Here is a 27,562-nt window from a genome sequence, read left to right on the forward strand (position 1 = left end):
ATGCCTAAGCAGTGATCTGAAAGATCAGGGGTCCAAACTGACCAGTCATAAACTAGGGCAGTGGTTGGCAAACTGCAGCTCAGGAGCCACATGCGGCTCTTTGTCCCCTTGAGTGTGGCCACGAAGTTTCAATCGCACTGTACGTGCGCACCCGCACGTGGTATTTTGTGGAAGAGCCACACTCAAGGGGCCGCAGTTTGCCGACCACTGTGCGAGGGGAAGAACCGTTACCCTGGAGGTGAGGTTCTTGTTTTCCCATTTTTGCCCCTTGCTAGGCATTCAGGGCTTTCCGCCCTGGTGTTTCTGTGCCTGGCCCATTGTCCTTGCTTTGCTCATGTCTAAAAATGAGATAGCGAAACTGACTGTGTCTTTGAGTAGTAATTTATTTGTTGCTTATCTATAGTTTCTATTTTTTCCCCTAAAACAATAGTGTGATCAAATCTAGTATTAATAGTTTGATCAAATCTATATCAACATGTTTAAAATAAAAGATTAGGTGGTAGCCAAAGGATGAGTACAGCCATTCTAGGTGAAGGCTTGAGCTGTTGAAGCTCCCCTCCTTCACTAGTGATGCAATAAATGTCCTCTAGTCTCCCTGTAAGAAACTAATCATTGAAGCTCCTCTTGGAAAACAGAGATGAGGTGTCATAGCCCCATCCTGGGAGCTTTTTCAATCAGCTAGGCCCCATACATTTGAACCATAGAGATGTGACTAAGTCAACATTCTATTAAACAATGTAACAAGCCAAATACCTCTAAATTAGTTTGCAACACTTCAAAATTAACATGATACAGCTCCAGAAAGATACCAGTATGATATATTCAGTGCTTTCAAGCTTAGTCTTGTTAAATAAGATTAGAGCACTCTGTCCTTTGAGAAAATATGACTCTGAGGGGAGGTAACAAACTTGAACCCCCTGGGAATTTCAAAAGGGAGAAAAAAAATGAATTTTCTTCATGGGATTTGAGCCTTCAGTTTCTGCCCACTCTTTCAGAGTGAATTTTCACTTGTTAACCCTTCTTTTTCTTCCCCTTTCCAAGGAGGTATCTGTGCTTTTCTTTTGCTTATCTTGTTTTAATCAGTTCACCTAGAGCCAAACTCCACTGTTTATCTTTGATTTGGGCAGGCTTACCCTCCTCCTCCCCCACAAGCCAGGTTCCTGGGACAGCGCCCACTGAACTTTGAACTGGTTCTTGATCCCAGTATTTTCCTGTCTCTGCACAGGATCTGCTGTGTGCCTGTCTCTGCGGAGTTTTGTTTCCAGCCGTGCTTTGACAAAGGGCTTGTTCTGTGAAGCACGTCTTGTCCTCTTTGTCCAGCCTCTGGCTTAAACCACGGAATCACAAATATTCTCCAGCTGGGAAGCAGACCAGGGCAGAGATGAAGAACCCAGAAGCCCAAGGGGATGTTTCCCTTTCCCAGGGAATCCGCATGATGTTTTACGTGATGAAGCCCAATGAAACGTCATTCCAAACCCTGGAAGAGGTGCCTGATTATGTAAAACAGGTGAGACTCTTGGAAGAGGCTGCTCTTGCTTTTTCTTAAGAAGTCTAACACATCTTGAGGTTTGGTTTACTTTCATTTTTCAAATTATGAAATTCTAATAAAATTCCATTTCATAAAGACATGGAGCAAAAGTAGAATTTCTACTTGAACTGAATTTCCATATAATATCCATCACCATCTTCTATTAAACTCCCTTTCCCTGATATGTCACTCCAGAATACAACAGAAGTTTTTAAAGTTATCCTGGACACAGTGACATTACAAATTTAGCTGACAGAAGCTGATATCAGTAAACTTTGTAACAATTTCATTTTCCAAGGGTAAACTTGTCTACTACCTCCCAGGAAACTGTTTCCTCTTTAATTTGGTAGAGTAGTTCTGCAGAATGGATACACAGCTGACTGAGTCCAACTCTGACTTCCTAACTTTGAACTTGAATCAAGTTTTATTTGAAACTCTGAAGTGTTTAGAGGCACTTTTCACTTTTGGTTCCTGGCTATGATTGGCAATGGAAATATCCAGAATTAGAACTTGAATACTGAGGTTCCCCACCCTGTCAAAGTTCCTATAACACTTACTAGTTCAGACCAGAAATAGAAGAGAAAAAAATGACATCAGAGAAAATGTTCTTGGTAGTTTATTTTTTGAAAATTGTAAAACTCATGGTCAGCTTCCAAATGAGTGAAACCCATAACTTTTTTTCAGGATTTGATATTACTCTTTCTGATTTTTTTAAGAAGAAAAAAGTGATACTTATGTCTTTAAAAATCAATATTTAAAAAATCTTTATTGTTGAAGGTATTACATATGTCCTCCTTTTCCCCAATTGACCTCTTCTATCCTGGCCCCGCCTGCTGCTCCAAGCCTTCACCACCCTATTGTCTGTGTCATGGGTTATGCATAAAACATCATTATTTTTTTATATTGTAACACCAAACCTAGTCCAATATTTGGTCATTGGTAGTGGATCCTAAAAATATCTATTATATAAAATAAAAATAAAGCTAAACAAAACTTGAGTTATATTTCAAACACTTAAAATGACCTTATTCTTTGAAATACTCAGAATATTCTTTGTTCCTACAGTTTTAACTTTGTCATTTCTGTAATACTGATATGAAAAGCTAGAAGTGTGTACATTTTTAAGGACTACTTTTTAAAGTGAGTCTAGCTTAGTTATATGTACAATAGACTTGTGATTTTTGCACTTATTTTAAAATGTGTTTTTTAGATCTAATTTGTAACATGTCCCTCCTACTCTTATGCTCTTGGTGCAATTATCATGGTTACATCTGTTTATATTTTATTTCCAAAGTAGTTGATAGAATGGAGCACCTGTTTAGTATACGTCTGAAATAATCAAATTCATTTGTTAGGAGAAAATGATCCTCTAGGAAAGGTGTGTACCTTCTCTTTCTATAAAATGTCACTCTGAATCGCCACTTCTGGAATGACTAATGAGGAAATGTGAGAGAATTTTAGACTGAGCACAATAGCATCTCTTTTCTACAATTTTCTTTCCAGGCAACTCCATTTTTCATTTCTTTGATGCTGCTTGAACTAGTTGTCAGCTGGATCAGCAAAGGGAAGCCCCCAGGTCGTTTGGATGATGCGCTAACATCGATATCAGCTGGTGTTCTATCTCAGCTTCCAAGGTGAATTAGTTGGTTAGCAACACTGAAGGAATCAACTGAAATTCTCAAATATGATGGAAAATGAATTTATTTACACATATGTCTCCAAAGAATTCAGTTACTGTCATTATATAAAATGTTGATATTTTGTTCATTATGGATTTTTCTTTTCATTCATTACAAAAGACAGCTCTAAATATTATTTACTTTGATTACTGAGCTAATTGGTGCCCCTTTAATTTTGTGTCCAAAGAATGTGATTCATTTGACTTACTATAGAAATCTGATGTGCAGACACTCCCTAGTCAAAATCCCATGAAACTGGATCACTACAGTGGTCTCCTATGTGGTACCCTGTCTATGGGCCATTTGTAGCTAAACATTTCCATAATGTGAATCTGGTGAAAACTCTTCACAGGTTCCATTTGCCTGAGGATAATGTAGGAATCCCTTCCCTGATCTGTGGAGGTCTTGGCCTGCCCACGTTTGCTTCTGGTCCCTTTACTGCCTTTCGCCCTTTTGCAGTGTTTGTTCCTTCCATACTCCGTTTCTTGCCATTGCCCAGAGGTCACACATGTTTCCCTCTGCTTAGAAAGTGGTGAACTCTGATTCATTTCTTAAGTCTAGGCATAGACTTCTCTTGAAGGATCATACTCTTCCGCAAGGTGAGGTGCCTTGGGGGCTTCAAAGGGTCGTTGGAAGATAAAAAGAAGAGCAGAACCTTAACAAATAGCAGTTTATCCTGCTCTATAGGTAGGTCAAAAATAGTTATCTGATAATCTCTTATGGGCAAGACATCTAATTCAAATTCTTCTAGGTATACAAGGGGTGAGGGGGAGAACTTTCTCTTGAGCTTGCAGCTAAAGCTGACTTTAGCTCAAAACAATCTACATACCACAGGGGAACACTTGGGTGACTCATTCTGGACCCCCACACCTACTACTTTTTAGAAAGAGTAAATTATAATGTGTGTAGAGGAGAAACCCATGAGGATTACTCAAGAGGCAGAGGATGAGGGAAGATTCCCTTAGAAGCATTAGCTTTGTGTTGTTGATGAATGTTCTCATTCCTACTTCCCACCCATTGCTGCTTTTACTGTTTTAAGAGCTTTACTTCTGACCAGTGTTCATTACTTAGGAATGTTTCCATGAACCGCCCAGTGGGAAACCAAGGTGGATTTTAAAAAATAAAATAAAACAAAAACTTAAAGATATGTGAGAAAAGGTGAGATCATTTCATACAATTGCATAAAATTGTCTAGAGAGGAAGTAAACCTGAAAGTCAAATTTCTTTCATGGTTGCACATTGTTTCACAAACTGAGGCTATATCTTAAGTTATTTTCAGTTAATTCCAAGAATACCCTAAATAAGAATTTACAATTATACATACTAGTAATATCCTCTATTTCATCTCTCCCTTGAATAGAATTGAACAAGAAAATCACCCAGCATACTTAAAGGATATGTACATTTGGTTATTAAAAAATACCCATTTGGTTACTGTAGTTTATTCTGAGAAAGTTAAGTGTTTAGTTTATGGAAATCGGAAAATAAATTGGTAACTGAGAAATACCTTGCAGGTGCAATTATGGGTCACATATTCTGTTGAGTTGAAATGGATTTATTAAACACTCTGGGAGACATCAAGTTGAATGAGTGCTTCAACATTTCTTTTACTTTTTCAAGTTTGACTTTGGTCAAAGTGAAATTTGATTTTTCTCTTATCATAACATTGCAACTACTGGAAATATGAATTGCATCCTCAGTACTATAATTCTGCTTAGCACTGTGCTTTTAAGATAGTACAAAGTTATAACAGGATATGCAAGAACCAGAAATATATTTTTGCTAAAAAAACAAACCCCCAAAGTATAAGGAAGATGAGGAGAGAGAGAGAGAGAGAGAGAGAGAGAGAAAGAGAGAGGCGGAGAGGGGAGGGGAGGGGAGGAGAGGGAGAGATGCAATTCTTTTCCTTCACATTCCACTCTTCATAACACTCCTTAAGCTAACACAAGCTCTGATGCCCTTTGAAAGAAAGGTAAAAGTTGTGAACTTGAATCTGGAGCATATTTTTCTATAGTTATATTTTGAATGAGGACAGCAAATGGCTTCTTTTTTGTTCTGGTAGGTGTGAACAGCAGTTCTAAATTATGAAATGTGTACAGTTTTTATAAGTTTTACAGTGGATTTTTATCTATCCTAGCCTTTTGTCTAAAAGATCTCAGCAAAGCAAATGATCTGAAAATAAAATTTTAAGATATTTTTGTTTATTTTGTTGCTATTAAAATCACACAGATGTAAGCAGGGAGGAGAGCTGGTCCTCAGGACCCACTCTGATCCATCCCTCAGCAAAAGACGAGGAGGATTTAACGGAAACTCTTAAAACAATATTTCAGTTGAAGCCTCAGCATCAAGGGGAATCCTTGCGCAAATCATTAACAGCTGAAGGTTAGATTAACACGGCACTGGTTGTATCCTCTCCGAGGAACTAATTTCATTTTCCACAGGAGCAACAGTGGCTTGCCGTGTCCTTTAAATACATGATTGCAAGAAAAATTGTAGTATACCATTTGTTAATTCATTTGAGAGGAATTACACTTTGGATAATAATTCCAAATAGGCATGTAGCCTCTGACTAGAGAAGCTGTGGGGATCAAAGTGAAACCCTGAACATATTTTTCCACTTTGCCATTCATGTAATAGAAATGCTGTATGCAGACTTAGAGGAAAAACAATGTTTATTTGAGGATCTCCATTTTATTGTTACATAAAATTTGAAATATCTTGAAGATTAGTAGCATACATACCATATTGATAGAGAAAACGGCATGCTGTACCTTTCAAATCTTTACGTCAGGGAAAATAGTAATCATAGACAAGATTATATCTTATTTACAAGCCTGTCGAACAGACCATCATGTGTAATAAAAGTCCATCTTTCCTAAGAACTGGATTCTGGGCAGGCCTGCATCTGTTTTCCTTTTCTGGAATTCATGGGCAACCTTCCTAATCAGAATCTAGTCTTGAAGTTATAGACAAATATTTTTTCTTATTATAGTTAAACCCAGTGTATCACATGCAGATAATCTGCCTTTCTGTCAGTCATTTGAATATGTGGCTTTAAAAAAAATTAAACTTAACATTTTACTAGCAACATTTTTACAAAACCTATTTTTATTAAATCTATACAAAACTTGTGAATAATCCTGCTACTGACTTAAATGCTAACGAGTGAAAAATAATCACATCCTTTTTTTTTTCATGCTTCTTTAAGCAGAACTCAATTTCCAATCCTTCATTAGAAAACCAGGACCTCAATTTGTTACTTCCTTCCAATGTTTCTGCTTCCATAAATTGCATCCTCCCCAGAGAAATTTTATTCCCGATATAAATATCTACAGTATGTTTGTTTTTAATGGGTTCATTTATTCTGTTGAAACAGCAGATTATAAATCAAATTGCAATAGGTTGGAGGGATAATTTAAGTAGGTAAATTTTCAAGTAAGTTGGGGACTCTCCACTTTTAATACCTATGGGTCACTGCCAAATTTCAGTATGGAGTTAGCTGGGCAATGTTCAGCGGTACATATGCACAGTTTTACTGCCATGACTGCCCTGGAATTTTCCATTCCTGACAAGAAAATTTCAAAAAAAAATTTTAAAGAGGAGGAAATTAAACTTCTTTGAAATACTTTTGACTCCTTGGGGTGGGACTGGAGAATAAAGAAAAATTGTATACTGGGTTTTTATATTAGACTTTAGGATCAGAGATAATACTGCCTTTGGCAACATCAGACTTCTAACAAATGCGTGCTATCATTTTGGATGATGACTTTAATAAATAGTTATTTTTTGTCCATAATCATAGATATGTATTTGTGTAATACTAATAACAGTATTTAATGTTGATAGTAATATATTTATTAACCTAGAAAATTATTAAAAGAACATCCCCTAGTAGAGAAAATAAAATCTAAAAACTTGCATGTTTGTTAATTGTATTTGCTAGGGAGAATGCTTATTTCCTCTAAACTTTTACCTTAGAAACCTTATAAATAGAGTTTGTTGTTACTTGTGTACTTTCAGAGATTGCTGTTAGAATAATTGTTCCTAATGAATGTAAAATTCCTGGTGTTTATTAGCTTGGATTTGTGTGCTTATTCAATAGAATAATTGAATTACTTGAAGTAATTTACTTCTTGCAAAATGAAAAGTGCAGCAAATTTACTTCAAAATCTACCACATTGTGTATATAAACGTCTATGATTTTGTGGTTGTAGTAAAATGAAATGAAATTAAATAATTGTTTCATAAAGGTAATGCCATTTCATAGTAAGTTATAGTAGTACAAATGTTATCTGTCTGCAGAAGGTAGAGCTTATATATATTTTGTAAACACTGAGCAAGTATTAATGTTCCACTAGATGGAGCAAAAGTGGCAGCATCTTTACAGATAAACAGTGCAAGTTCCTGGGCCAGGTTTAAGAGATTTTGAAATTAATAAATAACAAAATTTCTCATAAAACAAATATTTATATAATGTAAATATATTTATTTATTTATAATTCCCTGAAGCTCCTAAGAATATTTATAATAATCTCATTTAAATATTGATTTATTTTCTGATTTATGGGACAATATTATTAGAAATAAAAATTTATTTTTTTCAACTTTGCATAATCTGGCCAAATCGGAGAGTGCACACAGCTCTAATGACAGTTGTGAAATAGTATAAATTGGCAGATGTCTGTGAATACGGGGGACATACTTCATAATGCTGCAAGTTGCTTTGAAATTTTAACAGTTTGCAATGAGAGCATCAAGTTTAATTTACTTGATTAAGGATTAAAACATGAAAGTATTTGAGATCCAGATAAATTTATTGTCTATGAAGCCTAATGAAAGAAGGAATGACATGTCCAACATTTCCTTTCCATTTTACATTCAAGCCGAGATGGCTGTCGTAACTAATTAGCTTTAATTAGTAATCTCTTCGCCAAATAATATTCATTCTAATTTATTAATTATTTAAAACTCTAAACATTATAAAATTACTTTTATCTTTTTAAAAATCCAGGATCATACTGGAAGAGCAATTTAGTGCCTCACCAGATTTTATAGTAACTAAATATTGATAGGACACATTTCTAGTGTTGAGAGAAAATGTTATATAAACACATAAAGAATTAGCTACTTTTCATTTTCCAAAAGACCAACTTCAGACCCAAGAGAAAATTGCTCTTTGGGGGGAATTTATGAAGAAAATAGGACAATGAAAGGGAAACCTCTATAGATTGATTAGAGGATTCTAATGCCTCCTTATATTTAGAACATTTTGTGGTCTTGCATTCAAATTTAGTGAGTAAAAGGGATCTAGTATTTAGTTATTCAAAGCCCCTGAACTTCCCAATATTCCATCTCCACATGATATAGTAAACTCATATTTACATACATATTACATATGTCACTTCCCACAGGATGGGGTTTACAGAGTTGAAGTTTGAATTCCAGAGTGCAGAGTCATATGCTGGGGGTTGGGGCTGGGAGAAGAGGAAGGAATTTGAAAACGAAAGAGGAAGGCACTTTGGTTTATGATTCAAGGTCTGGTGGGAACATTTTTGAAAATGTAGGTGCTATTTCCTGCAACCAAGGGCTTTCCAGAGCTTGACAATCCTTTCCCAGCTGTATCCCTTTGCTGGATTGTTTGTAGTTGTGGGCAGTCCATGGCTGTTTTTTCCCGTTTCTGATGGAAGAAGATCATATTCATCTTGCTGATATAAAGCAGGGAATTTAACTCCCACAGCTTCTCCCCTCTTTCCCTTCACCTTGAAGAAAGTCTGGCTTCGTGCTAAAGTGTGAAAAAAAAATAAAGCCGTTACTGTAGGATGCCAGGTATATTTCAGCTCGATTTGTGTCAACCCTAATAAGTAAGTTGACAAAGTAATAAATTGGGTGTCTGCTCAAGATCTGGCACCTGTACAGGAAATAAAAAGTATTTCACGTGCAGGCAGGGTCTCTTGTTTAATAAAGACTCCGTGTCTTAAAATCTATTTCACTTGTGACCGGAACTGACAAAAGAGACAGTAACTTAAAAAAAACACACACAAAGATTCTGAACTGATGGGGCATTGATGAGGCTGGTGATTATATTTGTTCCGTTCACCTTTATGTCCTCCCTGTCTTGTTCTGTCCCTGGCACCCAGTAGGCTCTTAATATAAATTTATTGAATGAATCCATGAATGGATCAATTTTGACAGCGTGTACTAAAGCTTATGTAAAAAGTTGTAGGTTATTTCAATTTTCTGTTGTATTTTCTCATTTTTAATTTTTCTTTCTGGATCAGTCTTTTTTTAGGGTATCAACTGGGGAAATCCACACCCCTGAGACATTTGTTGTCACAACTTGGGGAGAGGGCTGTGCTACTGGTATCTAGTAAATAGAGGTCAGGTATGCTGCTAAACAGTCTACAATTCACAGGACAGGCCTTCACAACAAAGAATTATCTGGCCTAAATGGCAATAGTGTCAAGGTTTAGAATCCTTATTTTAGAGAAATTATTGGACTGAACCATATAAAATTGTTATTAGTTACCATTTTTACCCCAAAATTAAAATTCATATAGTTAGCCTTTTACTAATAGGTAACAGGAAATAATTTTAAGATTTCATAATTCAGGTAACAGTTTTCATAGGAAAGACCCCCTACAAAAAGAATTATGTTGTCCAAATGTCAGTAATGACACCTGAGAAGCTCTTGTCTAAAACATGTTTTAAAATAAAATTTGTTCTACTCCCCACCTCCTTACTTTGACAAATAACTATAACAAATTGGAAGACAAGGTTTCCATTTAGATTCCTTAGATTTCCAGAAGAGCGTGGGGGCCCCTGGCCCCATGCCCTGTCCTGTCTTGTAAGGGACCTCACACACACGTGTGTGGACATCCCAGATTGCTTGTCCCAACTCTGTCTACATGACCAAAAATAGACACTCTTGACTGCCTAGTCATGTCTAGGAGTTTGCACACCTGCACAGGTCAGCCTTCTGAAGGACCGGACCAGGAGCCAGGCCCACGCTGGTCCTGTATGCAGGCTTGGACCACTTTGACAGGGGATTGTGGAATATCCAGAATGTGGCCCGGGTTGGAGAGGAATTCTGGGCAGGTAGTTGCTTTGGATCAAAACCCACACTCAGGGACCAAAATGCTCTTTCCAGCCATATAATTGCTGAAGGTCATCAAAAGGAATGCTGGCTTGCCCATGAACTGGACCTGCACAATTGAAAGCTTCTTACCTCATCTCCTATCCTTGGAATATATGTTCTGCCTCTTAGTCCCATATCAGCAGCTGTTTCAGGATGTAGCCTTGAGAGAGTAAGGTGTTGTTGAGACGATCTGGATTGAATAAGTGACTGAACCTAGTTAAAGCCTCTACACCAGCGGTTCTCAACCTGTGGGTTGCGACCCATTTGGGGGTCGAATGACCCTTTCACAGGGGTCACCTAAGACCATCGGAAAACACATATATAATTACATATTGTTTTTGTGATTAATCACTATGCTTTAATTATATTCAATTTGTAACAATGAAATTGGGGGTCACCACAACATGAGGAACTGTATTAAAGGGTCGTGGCATTAGGAAGGTTGAGAACCACTGCTCTACACAGACATACCTAATTTTACTGAAATCACTTCATTGTACCTCACAGGTATTGCGTATATTTTTAAAGAAATTGAAGGCAAGACCCTCCAACAGCAAAAAGGTTATGACTCGCTTAATTGCAGTAATCTGGCACCAAACCTTTTAAAGATTCTGGTGGGCTGGTGTGGAGATTTACTTGTCTTGCTGTTGGTTGTAAGTTTTCATGTTTATTAAATTTGCCATCTACCAACCTGAAGTGGTCTGTCTCTTTCTTAGGCATCTTCTTACCCTCTGGGTACAAGGGCTATTTTACAAACCAGAAATAATCTCTAATTGAAAATTGGGTTTTAGGGAAAAAGTGTAGGTATTTTGGTATTTCTATTATTTATATCACTGCTGTTGTAAAGTAACCTGTTTTACAGATTAAATGATAGAAGCATATAAAATGAGAATTTTAATGTCATTAACTAATAATTAAAGTCATATCATAATTAAATGAAAAGTACATTAAAATTAAAGGCCTGGTCTCCAAAAGGGCCAGTAACATGCTAACTCAAAGAAGGTAACTGTATAAAGGGAAATACTATTAAAATGGTGAATTTTAACAATATACTAATTTAAGCTACTTCTTCAACTTTAATTTAAAATTAGAATATTTAAGAATTTCATCACTTGTTCATGTTTTATAAATAAATGTTATTAGGTAGAATTATCAATACATTTTACATATAAATGACAAATATAAAAGAAAAGTAAATTCTATCAAATTTTTAAAAGAATAAAAGGAATAATTATCTTGAATCTGATCTTAAATTTGATCACAGTAATTTAAAGAAAACAATTATCACACTTTATAAAATTGAAGTTTATTTTGTGTACTTTTTGAATGATCTTGAAATAAGAATTTAAAATTTACAGCTTGGTACAGTGGGTGGCAAGATATATTCTGTTGTCTGTTTTTTTTTTTATTTTAAAATATATATTTTATTGATTTTTTACAGAGAGGAAAGGAGAGAGATAGAGAGTTAGAAACATCGGTGAGAGAGAAACATTGATCAGCTGCCTCCTGCATACCCCCTACTGGGGATGTGCCCACAACCAAGGTACATGCCCTTGACCAGAATCGAACCTGGGACCCTTCAGTCCGCAGGCGACGCTCTATCCACTGAGCCAAACTGGTTAGGGCCTGTTGTCTGGGTTTTAAAAACAACTGTTTATTTTAACTAGGTTCATATATGTACTTTATTTCTAAGAGAAGGTTATTCCCTTATACCAGTGGTTGGCAAACTGCGGCTCGCGAGCCACATGCGGCTCTTTGGCCCCTAGAGTGTGGCTCTTCCTAAGCCTTAAGAGTACCCTAATTAAGTTAATAACAATGTACCTACCTATATAGTTTAAGTTTAAAAAATTTGGCTCTCAAAAGAAATTTCTATCGTTGTACTGTTGATATTTGGCTCTGTTGACTAATGAGTTTGCCGACCACTGCCTTATACCATAAGAGCTGTAGTTTATATTACAAGAAATATTGAAATGCTATGAATATCCAATTTATAATATTAAGAATAACATCTAAAAACCATTAAAAGTGTGTGTGTGTGTGTGTGTGTGTGTGTGTGTGTGTGTGTGTGTGTGTATGAGAGAGGAAGGAGATAATAGAGAGGAAGAGAGAATTGTTAGCCAGCAGCAACTTTAATTAAAGGAAAATATTATGGGAGTAACATATTTTAAGGCAGTAGGTAATTTGCAGACACCTTTTAAAATATGCTATTTATAATTTCTACCTTTTACAGTGACTTCCTTTAAAAAGCACCCTCATTGTGTTCATTAAGATTTAGAAATGACAAGTACAGAAAGCAAGTCAAAGTTTTGTCATGTTTGTTTATGGGTTCCAAGAAAAGCATTTTAAGAGACATAAAAAGTGAATGACATCCTAAGTTCCATGAAATTGGGAATGCAAATAAGTGTAATCAGTGATACCTATGAAACAAGGAAACATTAAGTAAATCATTTTGATACCAGGAAAATTGAGCCTCTTAAAAGACGTGATGGAGTGAGTAGTCAGAAACAACAAAGAAGGGGGAAGGATTATATTTTTACACATGACTATATTAATTTTTTAATATTATCTAAAATGTTTTAGCATAATTTTACATCTAAAAGGTAATATAATCATTGCTTGTGAATCTTATTTTTCCAGATTGTTTTTCAGGAGCATTGAACTGACCAGTTACATTTATATCTGGGAGAACTACAGGCTCATCATTTTGCCTTGGGATTCTCCATGGACTTGGTATTTAACTTTCTTAGGAGTTGACCTTGGCTACTATTGGTTCCATCGCATGGCCCACGGTAAGTTTCAAATCAAGGCTTTTATTGATAATTTATGTTAAACTGTGTTTGGCTCATGGTTGGTGTTTAGTAAGTATTCATTGAACTAATGAATAAATGAATAACATTGTTTATTTTGCAGTATGTAAAGATTAATAATTCATTTTTTTCAAATTAAATGGAAACCATCTGAAGTCACTTTTTAAAAAGTGAAATTATTAGAGGTGCATTTTTCATACTTTTTTAATTTATTACAATAAACTTTTTAAAAATTGATGGATATAACATTACTTTTTATACAGGGTGTCCCAAAAAATGTATGCACACTTTAACACCTGATAGCTCAATTTGAAACTAAAATGTATTTTAATAGACACTACCTTTATAATTATTCAAAATGTATGTATACATTTTTGGGACACCTTATATATTGCCTTACATTGTTATTATGGTGAGCTTGCTGGAGTCTACAGACACTTGCACTCAAATTCAAACTTCACATCCCAATTATCCAGGGTCATTCAGAAGAGCTCTGTAATTGCATGGAATCCTAGGTAATGTGTGCTGTTACACGTAAGCTTGATTGAAACTCTTGGCAGTACTTCCTCATTACAAATGAAAATACAATCAGCTAGGCGTTCACCATAGTGCACTTTAGTATTACCAAAGCTTTGCAAAATTACTCATCTAATTCAAAGCCCTGTTGCTGCACTGGTTCTCAGAATTTACTTTTTGGGATTCTTGGATGCCCCTCCAAAGAAATATTTTGTTATGGAGAGGGAAATGGAAGTGCAAGAAACCGTCTAAACCTCTGTAGGGGTAAGTAGAGGTTGGAGAATGATTGCAGAGCTGAGGCGAGCAAGTGGTCTCCAAGGAGGAATAAGGCATGCAGAAGTCTTTCTGAAGGGAAATGGGGGAAAGGGCTAATTTTGAAAAACTACCTAAGAGCAGAACTCAGGATTTCAGTGGGTGGTTGAGCTGAGTGGGTGGGAAGGAAGGAAGGAAGAGGAAGAGACCTGGAATAATAATAATAAAAAATAGATGGGAGATGGAAAGAAGAGTCCCAAGATCAGAGTGAATAACTGAGCTGTGTGTGTAGGAGTGTGTGTGACCAAATATCCTTCCTAAGTGAGGATAAAGGAAATAGGAGTAGCATCCACAGGCATCTGCTTAAGGCGGCTAAACTAAATACAGCGTTACTTTTGCTAAAAAGTTTAAACATATACATTTCAGGAAACTATAAAAAGTGCTAACTCATTAAAATAATTTGAATTGAACATGTAAACTAGAAAAAGTAATTTATTTTGTGTGTGATAACTTTTGTCTTTGAAAATAATAGGTCAGCTCCTGACATCATTTCCTTATATTTAAATGCAAGAGGATACTCCCAAATTGATGTGATTAAGAATAAAATATGGTCTGGTTAGTAAACTTTGTATTTTATTTCAAAACAGTCGTTTTTCTCTCTAAAATTAACCCATTGGCAATCTTCCTCATTTTCTATGCAGCAAATGGGTAATGTACAAAGCATTTGCATTCTACTAGTTAATTTCAGGAATCTCCTAATATCACACTGTCGTGTCCGGATGTGTTGGGAAATCTGCAAATTTGCTTAATTTTTGAAAGCCCCTTATACAGGAAACAAAGAACCAACAAAATATTACCAAATATAAAACTTCTAAAAAATAAGTTGATAGTAAGTGCTCTCAGTGAAGAGCAATAAAGTAAAATAATGTATTAAAAACATGAAATCAATGCTGTTTAAAGTATGCTTCCCATTATAAAAAATTGAACTGAGTCCAGTAGAGGGAGGCATTTAAAAAAATCTGAAAACCTTCTGGAAAAATACTCACCACCTTCAGGCTATGAAGCCTAATCATAAGTTCAAAGACTTTTGACTGGTGATGGAAAGCTAGTAGGAAAAAAATAAAATATGGAGCTGAATGTGTCAAACTTCAAAATGACAGTCAATTTTTAAAATCTATATGATAAAAATATTAAAATAGCTTTTTAGAAACCCAGTAATTCATAGGAATAAGAAAAACTTCTAATATCAAATTTCTTGAGCCTCTTGGATTACTAAGCTTATACTGGTTAATTGGTTAAATTTATTCAACTGAAAAGTTTGAACAGTTCTAAAATCCAAATATTTTAAAATATGAGAAATGACTGCTTCTATTTAATGTGTTACTCTCACTATTTACAATAAAATGATATATCTATATTCCAAATTTGTTAATGTTAAATGCTATGAGTTTTGAAGAAATATACTTAAATTTCTGTTTTAACATGTATTTAAATTATTTCTTTAATAACCCAAATTATTGCTAGATATCTGTTATGTTGTTATTTGTTTGCATACATGGAGACTTTTCTCACCTTAATTAAGGGGACAGTTTGGTATTAGTGAAAAAGAATTTATTCTCAAAAACTTCATTTTCATCTTAATTTTTATGCAAAAGAGAGAGGGGTATTTGAGGCTGTATGTGTTATTTTATTTAATTTTTCTTTGAAATAATGAGAAAATTGCTAATTATTATTAACTTAATGGTGTGGCAAATTGCTTTACAGGGCACAGTAATTTCTACAGAGTACTTTTACAACTTAAGAAAGAAATGTAGAATGATAAAGTTAGATAGGTTTTTAATGAAAAGTAACATTGCATGCATAGTTTCCATTAAAAAAAGGATGCATTATTTTTCTTTATACTTTCTATTAGTTATACTAAACATGTAAAATAGCGAGTAAAGATTTTTTAAGGAACATTTAAAATATAAATGATTACTGCTTTGCAAGAGCAAGAGTGAGCCTTCCAAGGTGCTGGTAACAGACTTTAACTTGTCTTAGTTGGTAGTCACATGAGTGTATATGTTTGTAAAAGTTTATTAAGTTGTACACTTAAAGTTTATGTACTTTATGTCTCAATAAAACATTAAGTTGTTAAGTAATATCACCTACATGATTTCTTGGTAAATAGTTTGAAGTGAGACTAATAGGGAACCATATTTAGAAAAAAGAACCAAGAAATTATTATTTATGACTGTAAGCATACTTATGTGACCTTGCACATTTACCATTATTGGTTTCCACAGCAAGGATGGGGGAAGGAGCAGCAGACAAGTTGTTAATTTTATTGCCTTTCTTCACCAAATGCTTCTTTGCTATTTCTGTGCTACCAGAGGTGGGCCTAACTCTTCTTTGCCAGTTGAGTTGATGTTAGACTTGGCCAATTGAAGGGACTGTGGGGATGCTAAAAAGCCAGAACAGCAGAAGAAACTTAGCTTCCATTTTCCAGAGTGCTGTTTTCCCTGTCTTCACAACAGACTAAGTATATGGAGAGCCTGGTAAGCATTTGGTTCATGGCTAAGCTCTAGCCTAAACCTTCTGATAAGATCCCGTGTCCTCCAGGGAACAAGATCGGAGCACTACCTGTAACCCTCACCCTCTGGGGCCTATGCATTCTCGAAGTACCTCGGTCACCAGCAGAGTTCCTGTGTAGTCACAGCCTCTCCAAAGATATCTGACTCTTAGACTTGGAGTGGGGGGCTCTGCCTGTTCACTCTCCCTCAGCTCTATGGGCAATAGCTGTGTTCTGCAGTTGCTGCTCTGTATCGCTTAACTACTTGTTTACTTCTTTTAGTAGTTAACACTTTTTAAAATAGTTAATCATTATTCTTTTAATTGAATTTATTGGGGTGGCATTAGCTAATAAAATTATGTAGGTTCCAAGTGTACAATTCTATAATACATTATCTGTATATTGCATTGTGTGTTTACCACCCAAAGTTAGATATCCTTCTGTTACCATATATTTAATCCCCTCTAGTAACCACCATACTATTGTCTGTGTCTATGAGTTTTTGTTTGTTGGTTCGTCTTGCCTGAAAATTTGTTGCTTTCAGTTTCATATCCCATATATGAGTGAAATCATATAATTCCTATTTTTTCTGACTTATTTCCTTTAGCATGATATTCTCAAGATCCATCCATGCTGTTGCAAATGTCAGTATATCATATTTCCTTATGGCTTAGTAGCATTCTATTGTATGTATATACCAAATATTCTTTATCCAATCATCTATCAAAGTATACTTTGGTTGTTTCCATGTCTTGTCCACCATGACTAATGCTGCAATGAAAATAGGGGTACATATATCTTTACGAATAAATCTTTTCAAAAATTTCAGGTAGATACCCAAAAGAGGGGGTGCTGGGTCATATGGTAACTCTATTCTTAATTTTTTTAGGAATCTCCATACTGTTTACCATTGTGGTTGTACCAGTTTGCATTATTACCAGTTTACATTCACGGCCTCTCCAACACTTGTTCCTTATTCAAATTACAGGCATGGTTTCTGTCTCCTAATTGGACCCTGACTGATATAGCCAGCATCCTCACACATTCTGTAAGGGTTGTAAATTAGAATTCACCTAACTATCTTTTATTATTATTTTATTCTGAGTCATTGATTATACATTCAGGCTACAAAACAATTTAGTGTAGTTCTGAAATAAAGTTTTCATCTGTAAAACTGTTATAATAAACAAACTATAAAATCCCCTCAAAACTCCTATTCTTTTAGTCAATAAGTAAACTGTTTAGTGTATTTTCTATTCCTCTTTTTCTGTATTTAAGCAAGGTGGATGATAATTTTATGTAATTAGTTATAAACACTTGTCCCATAGTTTATTGTGATTGAGCCTTCATATATGACTATTAAACTTCATTTTTATATTTTTCCTGACTTCTAAGGGAGTTAAATTTAGATCATCCTAATTTCTATTGTTGTTTAAACAAAGAACATAAGCAGATGCATTAATTTGAAGTTATTTTATTTTGTAATGATACCAGGATTGTGCTCTATATTGAAGAATAGGTCACTAAACATTCAGTTACATTTGTGTTTCTCATTTAAATACCAGAATATACCTATTTTTATAACTCTTTGCCATATATTATGCCTCACTCCTTATTTTAAAAATACTAGTATAGTGTTGATTGTATTCTTATTTGACCACTCATGTGAAGTCTACTCATATATGCCATTTCCCTTGTTTAGTCCCATGATTTCTCACTTTCTCTCAGCCCTTGGAGAAGTCATCATTTAGAATATATGTGAGGGATGCCTTGCAATTCCCACTAACTTGCCTATGACCTCCAGTTTCTCATCATCACTTTCTATTAAAAAACGTGGCACCTGTGTTAACCATTTTCCTCTAAGTCTAACTCATCTCAATGACAGAGGCTATGTTATGTTTACTGTTAAACATCTGTCAATTAAAACACTTAAAATGTGTATGAACTGAAAGGTTACCATTATTTTCCCTCACAGAGCCCCATTTGAGGGAGTCTTCTTTCTAAAAATAATTTATTCTTATCTCTGGCAGCTGCAGTCCTCCTTAAAGCCACAGTCTAAATTTCCTTTGGTGTTCTTAGGTTCTATATGTAGGTAATGTATAGAAAACTCATTTGAAACAAAGGTTCTGGACATCATCTAGGTGTTAAAGGTATAGATGCATTGAGATATCAAGCAGGGAAGTTACACACTTGATGAAGAATAAGATTTTTAGGAATCTTCATAAGCCTACTTTTTTAACATTGATATTAATGTGTAGAAGTATTTCCCAGAATCCTTGGGAGCATTTGAGGATGGATATGGCAATATTTTCCAGAGATTAAAAAAGCTGGGAAATGAGTAATTAAAATGAAACTGGAAGGCAGTGATAAAGATGAACTTATGAGCGCTGTCTGACTTGTGACTCTCCCTGAGATAGAGAACATGCCTATTTTTCTTTTAGTGCAAGGACCTAGTACTCTTGCTGGCTATATAGCAGAGAGAACGTTGAAATTGGTTTCAAGAGATCTAGGTGTGTAACGTGTGTGTGTGTGTGTGTGTGTGTGTGTGTGTGTGTGTGTAAGTATATCTATTTAGCACACACATAACTTTGGGATTAATGTCTCTCAGAAAGATTTTGTTGATTTTATTTACCTCCCACTTTTGTAAGGAAGTCTAAATAAAAAAATGCCTTAAGAGTATAGGAACTGAGTAAAGTTGAATGAATGAGTGAATGGATGAATGAATGAATGAATGAATGGATAGATAAACTCTAAGCAAGCTAGATGGAGGCTTCTTTGAAGATTTAGGGGTGTTAAAATGGGCACGGGAGGGAAAAACATTAGAGAATAATAATTTTACACCTCAAAAATTCAAACAAGTGGAATTCTATTCTTTTTCATTTAGTAAATAATTATAATTGTGCCTGAATTTAATGTTAGCATATTAAAATAGCATAATGAGCAAGACTTCTCTGTGAAGTACTAAGAGAATACACTAAGTGAAGATTCCTGGAGAAATCATCACCTAACTTAAAAACTTCTTTCCACAGTTATAAACTTGTCATTCATACATAGCTCATTCATGAGTTATTTTTTTCAGCAAAGATTTAATGACCACCTATCTTATACCAGCCCTTTACTGGGCACCTGAAATAGCTTGGCTAATAACAGATCAGGACATTGATTGTTCATTCCACTATAGATATTAGACATTATCAATTAGTTACAATAATGACAGAGAAAATGCAAAGATGTTTATAAAGTTAATTCTAAAACTGACAATAGAAACTCCCATCATTGTCACTAATTTGTAAATTTACAAATATTTTAATATGCTAACCAACTTTTCTCAAAGTAGTGTGTATAAAAGCCAAATGGAGTTCTGTTTAAAATTCATTATATCTGAGATGATGATACTAGTAATAGTATTAATAGTAATACTATTAATTAAAAGTCACCTATCAATGAAAGCCATTGGAGAAGCAACAATATTGTGATTAAAAGAACAAAAAACATATATTCTGGAGCCAGGTTACTGAGTTCAACTCCTAGTATTGTCACTTATTACCTGAGATTTGGGGCAGGTTAATTTCTGTCTTATTATTCTACTTAATTGATGAGGGAACTAATAACACTACACATCTCATAGGATTTTTACTAAAACTTAAATGAGTCAAAACTTAAGAAAGTGACTGGTATATTGATAATACTATTTAAGTATTACTACTATTGAATTAATGCTTATTTTTATTGCTTGGTACTCCACTAAGTGATAATATAACACATTATATTATTTAAATCCCAGAACAACACTATTAAGTAGGCATTCTGGTTTTTATCAGATATTGAGTATATACTATATTCTAGGAATTCTAATTTCTGGGAATGTGGCAGTAAACAAATAAAAATTGCTGCCGTGATGGAGTTCACATTCTTATTGAGAAGGAAATTTATTAGAATTTTTACATTTTATCTATATTTTAAAGTTTGTTACCTTCTCATCTTAATTAAATGTAATTTTTCTAAATGTTTTTCAGTTTACAAATTGAAATCTCTTTTCCAGAACCTAGAAAATTACTTGAAAAAAAAATATTACTGTAACAGCCCAGCCGGCATGGCTCAGTGATTGAGCATCTACCTATGGACCAGGCAGTCATAGTTCAATTCCTGGTCAGGGCACATGCCCAGATTGCAGGCTCCATCCCCAGTAGGGAGCATGCAACAGGTAGCCAATCAATAATTCTCTCTCATCATTGACTAGAGGCCCGGTGCATGAAATTTGTGCATGTGTGTGTGGGGGGGTGTCCCTCAGCCTAGCCTGCCCCCTCTCCAATCTGGGACCCCTTGGGGGATATCCAACAGCCAGTTTAGGCCCAATTGGTTTAGGCCTGATCCCTGTGGCAGTTGGACATCCCTCTCACAATCCAGAACTGCTGGCTCCCAACCACTCGCCTGCCTGACTGCCTGATTGCCCCTAACCACTTCTGCCTGCCAGCCTGATCACCCCCTAACCACTCCCATGCCAGCCTGATCAATGCCTAACTGCTCTCCTGCCAGCCTGGTCGCCCCCTAACCTGCCTGATCGACGCCTAACTGCTCCCCTGCAGGCCTGGTCCCCCTCAACTGCCTCCCCTGCTGGCCTGGTCACCCCCAACCACCCTCACCTGCTGGCATGATCTCCCATAACTGCCCTCCCCTGCCAGCCATCTTGTGGCGGCCATCTTGTGACTACATGGGGGTGGCCATCTTGTGCGAGGGCATGACAGTCAATTTGCATATTGTCTTTTTATTATATAGGATGTTTCTCTCTCTTCCTCTCCCTTCCTCTCTGAAATCAATAAAAATATATTTAAACAATTTTTAAAAATCACTGTAACAGAGTTTTTTCTTCTCTTTAATATATAATTTAACTTTGGCCTTTTTTAACAGTTTAAATCCTTGTACTTCATAGAATGCTTTCCAACATGTAATTTTGTGTGGTAGGCATTTCTAGAGTATGTATATGTCCTTTTCCTCTCAAAATTCACAAATCTTAATTTAAAAAAAAACACACTGCTATATATTTTCACAATATAAAGCTTATGCTGCATCAAGTTTTAAAACAAATGTTCAGCGCCTACTCTGTGCCTTGGAGCTGTTTGAAGGAAGAGTATATGTCCTCTGAGTGAAGTGCTCAGACCATCCATTACAGAAACAGTACAGACAAGCCCCAGAAAACTTCGTAAGATGTGCAGGTGGTACTTGGTGGTAGTTAAAACAATAGAAAATCTTATTGCATCAGTATGAGATTTCATGAGCAGTGATCTCTTTTTCTATAGTAATTTAGGAATATAGTGGGGAAAATATGCCAATATGCAGAATTTGATGGGTTCCACTATGGTGATAAAATTGCTTAGGAAAAACAAACAAACTGACTTTAAGTTAAAGGACATAGTGAACTGCAGGTAGAGCGTAAATGCAAACAAGTAGGAAGCAGAAAATAATGTAAATGAGTCTGAGAGAGGATATTTAGCAGAGGCAGTAATATATAAATCACATGTGTAGCAAAGACCTGTAAAACAAATTTTAAAATTTTACTACAAAGGAATAGTGAAAGCAGTCATATAATTTAAGAATAAAACCACATGGTTAAATAAGCACATTAAGTTACCATCATAGCTTAATTGTTTTGACTACATATCAGTCGAAAACTGGAATATGAAAAAGGATAGATAGAATTATATGAAAAAGGATAGATGCAATTATTAATGTCAAGGAAAGGAATTGATTATGAGAATGGAATAAATATTTCAATGTAAAAAATATATATAACCACAACATAAGGGTAAATCCTCTTAATGACAATATATATTAGTAGGATCTTAAGTACCCACCACCTTTTCAGTGACTTGAAAGGCATACTTCAGTGTATACACCGATCAAAACCTTCAGTAGGAAGAACTAAAAGATACCACTCTCAGGGGTTTTGCTTAACGTTTCTGGGTCACAGATGAACACTGAATTCACTAAAGTTTAAGGAGGTGTTTATAGTCAATAAGAAGTCTTCTTGCCATCTTTAAATTCTATAGGATTCCAGATTTTATATCTACTCTATCTGAACTAGATATAGTAAACAAACAAACAAACAAACAAAAAGACCCCACACACAAAAAAACAAACATTTGTGAATCTGTTAAGGCCCAATAAGTACCAGAACTTCTTATCCTATTAGGCATAGAAAACCTGTCACTTTTTGAAATAATATTAATAAAGACTAACATTTACTGAGTTTGTTCTCAGTGCTTCTAAGTGTTTCTCATAGATTTTTGTATTTAATTAAAACAACCAGGTGATGATATCTGTCACAGCATTTTTATAAAAGAAGAAACTAAAACAAAGTTTAAGTAATTTGTCCAACTTTCAGACTGTTGTGCTGGAGCCTAGATAGTTTGATGCAAGGCTGTTGATCTCAGAGTCTATGGGCTTTGCCAATTTTTAGCCTCTCATGAAATTTAATTTTTTCATTAAATACAGCATATATCAATACATATATCCAATCTACATATTTTAGCTTGTATTAACATGTACAAATCCTCAAATATTTTGGTAAGAAAAAATAAATTTAGTGATTTGGTTGTTAAGGTGTCAAATTTTTTAAAATATATTTTTATTGACTTCAGAGAGGAAGGGACAGGGGGAGAGAGAGATAAAAGCATTAATGATGAGAATCATTGATTGTCTGCCTCCTGCATGCCCCACACTGGGGATCGAACCCACAACCAGGGCATGTGCCTTGATGAGGGATCCGGAATGGAACCATGACCTCCTGGTTCATAGGTCGACTCTCAACCTCTGAGCCAAGCTGGTGCTTTTTGAATGTAATGCTTAAGTTACATAACGATAAAGTGGGGCTCCCCCACCTTCCCAATGCAATATTATTCTCGTATCCCTCTTCTACTTTATTGCAACCACACCGTATAGTTAACCATTTTTGTAGCTTCACTTTATTTTTCCTGTGTGTTTTAATAAAAGCATAAATATATTCACATACACATAACAAAGACACACACATGCACATAGGCATACAACAACATATATAAAACATTTATAAATGCATTTAAACATGAAATAATCTAGTACATACATGTATAGTTAAATATAACACACATAATACACACACACCACACACCATTAGGCTAAATTTATTAACAACAATAATTCTCTTCTGTTTTTAAAAAAATATATTTTATTGATTTTTTACAGAGAGGAAGGGAGAGGAATAGAGAGTTAGAAACATCAATGAGAGAGAAACATCTATCAGCTGCCTCCTGCACACCCCCTACTGGGGATGTGCCCGCAACCAAGGTACATGCCCTTGACTGGAATCGAACCTGGGACACTTCAGTCCGCAGGCTGACGCTCTATCCACTGAGCCAAACCAGTCAGGCATCTTCTATTTTATTGTATTTATTTTATTCATTTGATGATGTGTTAAACTCTTGAAGTATAATTATAATATTTTAAATTCTTCTTGTGATTCAGTGAAATTTGAATTAATGATTGTGAGGCTAATCATAATTTTTTGTTGAGCAGTTGAATATTTTAATGTTATGGAGTGTCAGAGACTTATGTTTTGAAAGCACATATATGCCTCATTGGTGCTCAAGCTTCCTGCTTCCTATATTCAAATTGTATTTACTTTGCAAAAAAAAAAAAAAAGCTTGTTTTATAACTGTGTGGACAGTCAGTGTCTGTTCTTCCATATGAAGGCTTTGTTCTTCATTCTATAAAAGCAAATGTTAATGAAGCACATGGCCCTGGTCACCCTGGGCTCCTTTCTCCAGAGCCAGATGGAATTCAGACTGCTTATTTTTATACTTACTGATATCCTGGGGAAAAGGTAAAGAAGAGTTTATAAAACCAGGACCAAAAAGGGATGTAACTTTTTCAGTTCTCTCCAGGGCTGAATCTCGGCTGAAATGACTGACAGGTTTTGGACATACAGAAGGAAATGATGAGTTGGGCTAAAAGTCCAGATGTGTGCTCAACAGAAGTATAAGGTTACATTTTAAAAGACATGGAATGCAATACCTGTATCTTTAGAGGAAGTTGTAAATAGTAAACATAACTTAGCTATCAACTGCAGTCTGATTTTTAAAGATTTTCAAAGAAAGAAATACTTTTCCATCTCTCTAAACTATTCAACAGTGCTTTAAAAATTCTTATATGTGTAAAGCCAATTCATAAAAGATAATAAGTTGAATTAAATCAAATGATGACTCAATATGATAATTCTTTATCCTTAAAATGTTAATGCTTGAATGTTTTTGATGAATTTATTTCTACCATAAAATGGAAATAGACTGCTTTTTATCTTACTTATCTATACTGGGACTAATAAATAGCTTGTGAATATTCCAAGTTACTGCAGGCCGAAAAATACAATTGAAGAAAAATAGCAAAATTACTTGTAAAATTGCTTCTAAATCCTACAGAACAATGCCATCTTTTAGCAGTATATTTCTTAATTCTCCTATGAACTAATCTTAATAATATCTTTAAATATAAAGCAAGAAGAGTAGAGTTTTTTCTACATGAGAAAGCCATGGTAGTGCAATATTGGAATATTCCAATTTAGGATAGATATTGCCCTCATTCAAATATTCATTCATATACAACAAAATATTCTTTTATGTTCTACATGGTTACCATGCCTTGTGTGCTACTTAGAAGCCAAATTATACATCCATGGGAATGACAACAAAACACATCCTAATTTGGGAATTTTAAAGGGCTCTGGGATTTGAAGTTGACGTTTCTTTGGCTGAATTCCAACATACAACTGAACCAAGGAGAGGAAAAAAGCTATTTGGATTTTGTGTTTCTCTGAATCTCATGTAGTTCGGGAGAGAAAAATGATGTCCAAAGATAAAAGTATGAGAACTTGCTCAGATAATAAGTAAATTCAAAATGAATTCAGTAGCCAAACTTTAATAAAGAGAAAGTTGTCAGTGGAAATGCACAAGAGCTGGACCCCAGGGTAAAGCCTGGTAATAGTCTCCAGAGCATAAGCAGGCAGCAAGTGAGTCCTTGTGTTGGAAGAGAAATTTAAAAAGTCACAGCACTTCCTTTTTTTATCCTTTGTAAATGCACCCAAGGGAGGAACTACTTCTGTAGGGTTTGCATTTCTCCTGTTATAGGCAGGTGGTGGGAGGAAGTTGTGAGTGAGGCAACAGCAGAAAGAGGAGTCCAACACTGAATAAGGTGTTCAGGCATCATGGAGGGCAGCAATGCCTCCCTCATCTCCCAGAACAGCCTCCCCCTCTTAACAGAAGGGTGATGGGTCGGGTGGGAGAGAGAGTGAGCAAGATGACAAAACTTGACATACCTCAGGGAAAGTATCTATATTTCATCCAATGCCTCTAAAGGCCATTAGGGAGAGATGTTGGATAGAAGGGTTAATTTAGTTATTCTTGCAAAATATACCATCAGCACTGTTTCCTTTCTTATCTCTGACATTAAGTAGCTCTGCATGTGACAGTTATTTTTTCAAAATGTAAAAGCATTTTTACATACTCCTGTACTATTTTAAGACACTCATTTATTCCCTTTGCTAGTTTTTATTTATTTTCTTTTTAATATATATTTTACTGATTTCAGAGAGGAAGGGAGAGATAGAAACATCATTGATGAGAGAGAATCATTGATTTGTTGCCTCCTGCACATCCCCTACTGGGGACTGAGCCAGCAACCTGGGCATGTGCCCTGACTGGAAATCAAACTGTGACCCTCTGGTTCATAGTTTGACACTCAACCACTGAGCCACACCGGCCAGGCCTGTTCCTAGTTTTTAGATGCCCTTCCTTTTCATAAAGGCTGTTTCACACAGAGAATAAAAGGAGAAGTTTTAAGGACAGATACTTCTGATTTCAAATTCTGATTCTGCCATCTATTAATTACTGTGACCTTATAATAACACTTAGTTTCCCTGAATCTCAATTTATTTTCCTGTAAAGTGGGTGTTATTATATACTTTTCAAAGTGTTGTGGGATTAAATGAAATAATTATGTGTTCAATTTATGGCACACAATAAACCCCATAGCCATGATAGTTGTTTTAATTATTATTGTTCATATATATATAACAAGGATGTGATAATATTCCAGGAATCCCAGAATTGCAGACTGTAAGGTGCTTGGTCTCACTGAAACCATACCATCTTTCTTAACAGAGTGCTCTAAATAACTACTTCAGGAATGATACATATATTCCTTCTCTTTATGACTGTGATTTCAACTGGTGTGCTGTTGAAATCACAGTTATTTTTACTTCTGAATATGTCGTCAAGAGAAGCAGGGTCAGTAGGTTTAAGGAGCCAGGTGGAGTTCATGAATTCCATTTTCAACATGTCAAAGTTGAGATACTTATTGGACCAGGTGAAAATGTCAAGGAGGAAGTTGGGTAAAAGGCACTTTCAGGGAAAAAGCCCAGGCTAGAGACACAAATGAGTACATCTTCAGTATATTGATGGTATTTAAAGCTGTGGAAGTGATTGGGATTTAAAGGAACAAGTCTACAGAGCGAGGACACTGTAAAACCTGAGCCCTGTGCTGTTTTATTATTTGTGTTTGGTTTACCAGGAAGAAGCAGCAAATTAGACTGGGAAACTCACAGGAGGGTGTGGTGCAGGGTCCCTAAGGAGAATGAAGAAAGTGTTTCAAGAAGGGCGTGATCAATGATTTCCAGTTCTGCTGAGATTCCTGCTTTATTAATAATAGGCCAGGTTACTGGACTAACTTCCTCTCTGAGGGAAACTAAAACTGCTGAATGAAATATAAAAACTGTCTTCCTAGCTTCAGAGAGTTGCCAAAATAGTGAGGAATCACCAAGCTAAATCTTGAAGACAGTAAGGATATGGAAAATTAAAGTAATACTCTAATCCACTTTCAAAGTGTGGGCATGTGGCAGTCCTGTAGAAGTTGCTGTGAAAATGAGTGGTGTTTTGGTTGCCTTCAGGGACTAGGGGCTGGAAGTAAGACCCAGGGTCTGCCAAAGATGGGGACCCTATCGATTAGGCTGAAATCCCCAAAGGTAAGGTAGATCTCATCTCTTCACCAACTCATCTCTTCACCAAC

General features: G+C 35.5%; 1 protein-coding gene across 1 annotated transcript in view; it reads left to right on the forward strand.

The window, feature by feature from the left end:
* The first annotated feature begins 1,209 nt into the window (after positions 1-1,209).
* Positions 1,210-27,562, forward strand: part of AGMO (alkylglycerol monooxygenase) — a 269,591-nt gene continuing 243,238 nt past the window's right edge. Inside the window, exons 1-3 of the mRNA XM_005872327.2 lie at positions 1,210-1,507; positions 3,032-3,162; positions 12,980-13,131. Of these exons, the coding sequence (XP_005872389.1) occupies positions 1,382-1,507; positions 3,032-3,162; positions 12,980-13,131 (409 nt within the window). The 5' untranslated portion in view covers positions 1,210-1,381. The remainder of the gene's footprint in view (positions 1,508-3,031; positions 3,163-12,979; positions 13,132-27,562) is intronic.

Source organism: Myotis brandtii, unplaced genomic scaffold, assembly GCF_000412655.1.
Source record: "Myotis brandtii unplaced genomic scaffold, ASM41265v1 scaffold374, whole genome shotgun sequence".
In the NCBI taxonomy this organism is placed as follows: Eukaryota; Metazoa; Chordata; class Mammalia; order Chiroptera; family Vespertilionidae; genus Myotis; species Myotis brandtii.